Source organism: Apium graveolens, chromosome 10 (genome assembly GCF_009905375.1).
Source record: "Apium graveolens cultivar Ventura chromosome 10, ASM990537v1, whole genome shotgun sequence".
Taxonomy (NCBI): domain Eukaryota; kingdom Viridiplantae; phylum Streptophyta; class Magnoliopsida; order Apiales; family Apiaceae; genus Apium; species Apium graveolens.
The window spans coordinates 131,339,940-131,344,963 of NC_133656.1; the positions used below are offsets into that span (position 1 = coordinate 131,339,940).

Below are 5,024 nucleotides of genomic sequence, written 5' to 3' on the forward strand. Positions count from 1 at the left end.
TTACTCTTTATTTACTAATATTATTTTGTCTTCCTAAACTATAATCATTTTTTTTATCGTAGTTAACCCGCAGCCGCTACCCTTCGGGTACGCAATGAGTAAACCCTACAGACTCATGCAATAGCCTGCAAATCACGTAAACTAAGGTAAATCGCATTTATAATTTTTATCATAAGGATATGACACATAGCAAAATGTTATCGTAAAAACATGATCGATATGGAAACATTTTTAACCAGTGACTTCTAAAATTTTTGCACGTAAACTTTTCCTCTTGCCCTTTTGGGAAAAAAGTTAACTTATATTTCAACCTATACCCCCTTAACAAAATTTCAGAGCCCTCTAATTATTATAGTTCATTTTTCAAATTTGAGTACTCGGTTGAGGTCGAGAGTACTATTTTCTATGTTCAAGTACTAACGCGATCACATAGTTAAATCCAATCCGTTCCCATTTTCGAATACTTAATTGAATTGATCGATTTTGCAACATTATTTATGACCTAGATCACCTAATAGATAAAATGCCAAGAAACAGATAATCGAATCCAAACAGTATTTTTTTAACATGATCCAAATATGATTACAAATAAGAAAGAAACATAAAATTATTATTTTTTGTAAGTGTACAAGTGACTAAAATTAAAGAATTGATATATTTAATACTTAAAAGAATATCAATATTATTTGTTATTTTGGAATTGTTAATCCAACGACAGCCTTCAACTTATTTATCACCCCTACGAAAGAACATAATGTTGATCGGACGAGTTAAACGGAGTTCCAAAAGGGTCTGATTACATGGAATGTTGGAATTTTACGAAACATTTGTTATATATATATTATTTATATTCGGCTTTGAAAAGAAACTGAAAAACTGTGAAGACATCAGTGTGATATCTGGCACTGCACAAAATATTAGTAGACTTTGCAAACTGGAAAATCGGAAACATGGCTCTATATTATGCATGGCTTTGTATAATATCTGTTAGGATCCGGCAACAATGGCCATTAATGTAAAAGCTAAGGGACCGAGTTGCCCGACCATACTTTCCCACACACTAGTACGTACATGCACCTTAACAATAACACATTTCGACATACCACCATGCCACCCCCTTTCAATTTTCAAATGGACCGGCATCATTAAATGCCCCTTGTTACTTGCACATGTTCTTGCCCCCCCCCCCCCCCTCCACTCTTATTACTTGACATTCAATTCATAATTAAACATTATTTTTTAATAAATTAAATGTGTGCGTATCTGTTTTAATAAATTTGGGGATGATTAGTAAGAACGCTTAGAACTTGAATAGCAACAGATGAGCTTTTACCTTGACGCTCAAAAGGAATGATATTAGCACCAGAGAAATTTGTAAAAGATGATCAATCAAACGAAGGGGGGGGTGGGGTTTTATTATAAACCTTATTAAGCAAACCACAAGTAGTAATTAAAACAATCACATATGTTGGAGCCAAACCATGTTTCAAATCCAATATTTATTTTACTAGTTCAAATCTCACGCTAATTAATTATCATACAAACTTTATAATATTGTTGTTTACTGAAAATACATAAATATCAACCTGCTGGTGTCCATTATCGAGATGTTCTTGTATGGTGGACGTTCAGGTTCTGTTCTTGCATTTCTCCATGGCTCTTGGTGCTAATTATGCCAAAAAAACAAACCACAATTAGTTTAGCCACGCATTTGTCAAGAATATGTACTTATGCATTTATACTAGCTGATACATATCAAACTACTTTCTCATCATCTTTAAAATCTAGTGAATACGCGCGTGCAAGTTAGAGAGTTCAAGTTCTAGTGAAATTGTGCAAGTAAAATATGCATCTCCTATATTTAGCGGTCATTTTGGATTTCTTACAAAGTAGTGAGCGTTAATTTGTGTATGGTTCTCATTTTTCTTAGGTAGATGCAACGCTCAAACTAGTATAGTTCAAAACCCTACAGTTTTCGCTAGTACAGTAGGAGAAATCATATTGTTTCTCCTAGTTAATTACCAAATTTTGTTTTCAGTACAATTAGGTTAAAGCTAGCTGATATGACTTGTATCTTAAGCTAAACATCAATATTAACAGACCCGCGAAATTAGTAATGTTTAACAGGAGTGATTTATATTAAGTCTGCGTAATGCAGTTACAAGAGAAGTACTAACCAAGGCCTATTGCTTCAGCTCCTTTCATAATGCGCAAGCGCTTGCAAGAACCAACAAACATCCTGCACAATTCAAATCAGAAATTGCAAGTGAGCTATATGAGTGATCATAATCTGTCAAATACACAAACATAGATAGATAGAAAGATAATACATGAGATGAGAGGGATATGAATTAAAGGGGGGGGGGGGTAGATAGATAATTACTCCCAAGGAACATCTCCCACGAGCATCCAGTCACCATCCTTGTCTTCATAAGTAGGAACATAATCAGAGTTATTCAGCAGATCCATCAGCTTGCTCTCATTCATAAAATCCATCATCCCTTGGCTCCCACAGTTACCTTCATTCAAAAGAAAAACATATTTAACAGTGTCTGTGAACGAATATATATATATAAATTAATTAAGGCTCCTCCTTTATTCATATCTCATTCACTCCTATAACATGAGGTGGAGAGTTCAAAATTTGTCAGGTATACAAAGTAAGGGGAGTAATAGTTTTATTACCAATGGTGAATGAATTGAACATGTTGCCTAAGGCATCAGAGAGTTCCTGGTAACTCTTGTACATCTTGAGATCCACTTTTCGAAGATAAGGTGCACCATCCAAGCTCACCTTGACAAAGGTGGCGCCCATGGGGCTGCTCATCACTTTCTCATTCTCCTCATCACCCTTTTTGTTAGCTGCCTTGTTTAAAGAACTTATATTCTTTCGGTATGATGATCGCACTGGAGGCCATCCTACAACCTGTGCCCTGAATGTTCCATGCAATTATGTATAGTTTATAATATTAACACACATAAATATACAATTTCTTTTTTTATCAATAACAAGATTGATTTCCACTTGATTATTTTGTCAAAATTAATCTACTGATTATTAAAAAAGAGTTTTCGAGCTAACAATATCAGTTCAAAGAGATCATGATGTATATTAGAGATTAAACATATAGCTAGCTTATACGGTTTAACAAGAAATCATTTCCCATGACCCCATATATATTATTGATATATATATATATATACAATGGCCTCAATTATTCAGTGTTGTTTTATAATAATCATCTCTATATGCTAGAGGAAATTGATGTATGATTAACTCATCATGGCAATAACTTTCTAATACTAATTATTTGCATGCAATTTAAGCATATATGTACATATGCACCTACATGAATTGCTTTGGTTTTTGCTTTCTCTAAATATGGAAGAAACTTACTTAGTTATTAATTAGTTTGAACATATATGAAGGAAAAACATAAGATTGATTAATTAAAAGAAGGAAATGAAAAGGTAAATTCATTAAGTAATAAGCACCTTACACTGAATTCACACATAAATTCATAGTTCAGAGGCAATTCTTATATACTGCTAGTCAATCTTAAAGCACTGATTTGGTACTTACACTTAACTAACACTGAGATCTAGCTACACTCTTTCTATCTTTAAGAAGGAAACAAGCTATAGTAACACAAGATAAATAAGTTAGTTCACTCTCCTTCACACATCTACATAATTTATGAGCCCACAAGAAAAAGAATGAACAGATAAGAAAAAGTTGAATAGTTTCACCAAAATTAAAACACACACACACACACACACAAATAATATTAATCTTACTTGGCTGGAGGTTTAACAACTGAATCTGTAGAGCCAGCACCACCAAGAAGATTCTTGATCTCCTTAGAATCAGCAACTTGATCCACCAGCTCATCACTCTCAACTTTCGAAGACACAAGATTCAACTTCAAATCCACATTTGTAGTTTCAACAAAACCTCTTTTCCCATTAACATTTGTAGCACCGGAACTAACATGCATACTATTATTCTTCACAGCTTTGTTACTATTTCCCGGCAATCCGATTCCGAGACGGAGCTCGGTCTCGTCATACTTCATCTTCCCCTTCATCTCCCCCAGTATGCTCACAACTTCCATGATATCAACAATTAATTATCACACAATTATTTTCTTGTTTTGATATGTGATAGACTTAGCTAGGCTATATATATTTGTATAGTACTTGCTTTTGTTTTTGTTGTTGATGTGTGGAGGTACTTGGTGTTTTCTTTTAGAAGGTGAGACAAAGTGATCACAGTACCATATATGTTTATTAGTATTATTGAAGTAAACTTAAAATAAATAAATTACAAGGGGAAGGAGTTAAATAGAACTCAAGTTGTATGTTCATTTACTGCTGGGCCTTATTTGTCGATTACTTACTTCCATAATCCTACATGGCCTTGCCACGTTGTCAAATCCTGAGCTGGAACCTCCTATCTTTGATGGGGTACATTATTATTAATACCAACAAAACCTAAGTTGTATATCTGTACATATCTAAGTAATTAAACAATTTAATTATATACAGGGAGATTTCTACTAGATTCTTGGATTTGGTGTATATATTTTCATTTTTATTTGTTACAAGTGTCCTGTAGATTAAATCTATGCAGGTAATTACAAAATAACAAACTCAGAAACCTACTCATCATGAATGATATATATGATGAGCCATTGAAAAAGTTAAAATGAGTTCAATTGTGATTTAGTTCATAAAATGATTGATGATGAGTTAAATTGTACAAAATAGATTATAAGTTTAAAAAATTTATTAATTTATTTAAATATATGTAAGTGACATGTATATAGACAAAAAGTCCCGGTTTACATTTTTCTTTACTAGTTAAAAAGACTCGCGCCCACATTGATTTTGATAATTCTATAATAATTAACATCTCGTATACAAAACAAAGTATAATAAATTTATAATAATTGATATATTAAATAAAACGAGGTGTGATAATTTTATAATAATCAATATCTTATAAATTTATCATAATCAGT

The 5,024-nt window shown here is 32.7% G+C and overlaps 1 protein-coding gene across 1 annotated transcript; it reads right to left on the bottom strand.

The window, feature by feature from the left end:
* Positions 1-1,389: 1,389 nt before the first annotated feature.
* On the bottom strand, positions 1,390-4,288 carry LOC141690261 (auxin-responsive protein IAA16-like). Its single transcript, XM_074494962.1, has 5 exons — positions 3,799-4,288; positions 2,686-2,933; positions 2,384-2,519; positions 2,178-2,239; positions 1,390-1,666 (listed from the first exon to the last, which is right to left on the bottom strand). The coding sequence occupies exons 1-5, from the start codon at positions 4,113-4,115 to the stop codon at positions 1,629-1,631; spliced, it is 801 nt and encodes a 266-aa protein (XP_074351063.1). The 5' UTR covers positions 4,116-4,288; the 3' UTR covers positions 1,390-1,628.
* Between the last annotated feature and the right edge of the window lie 736 nt (positions 4,289-5,024).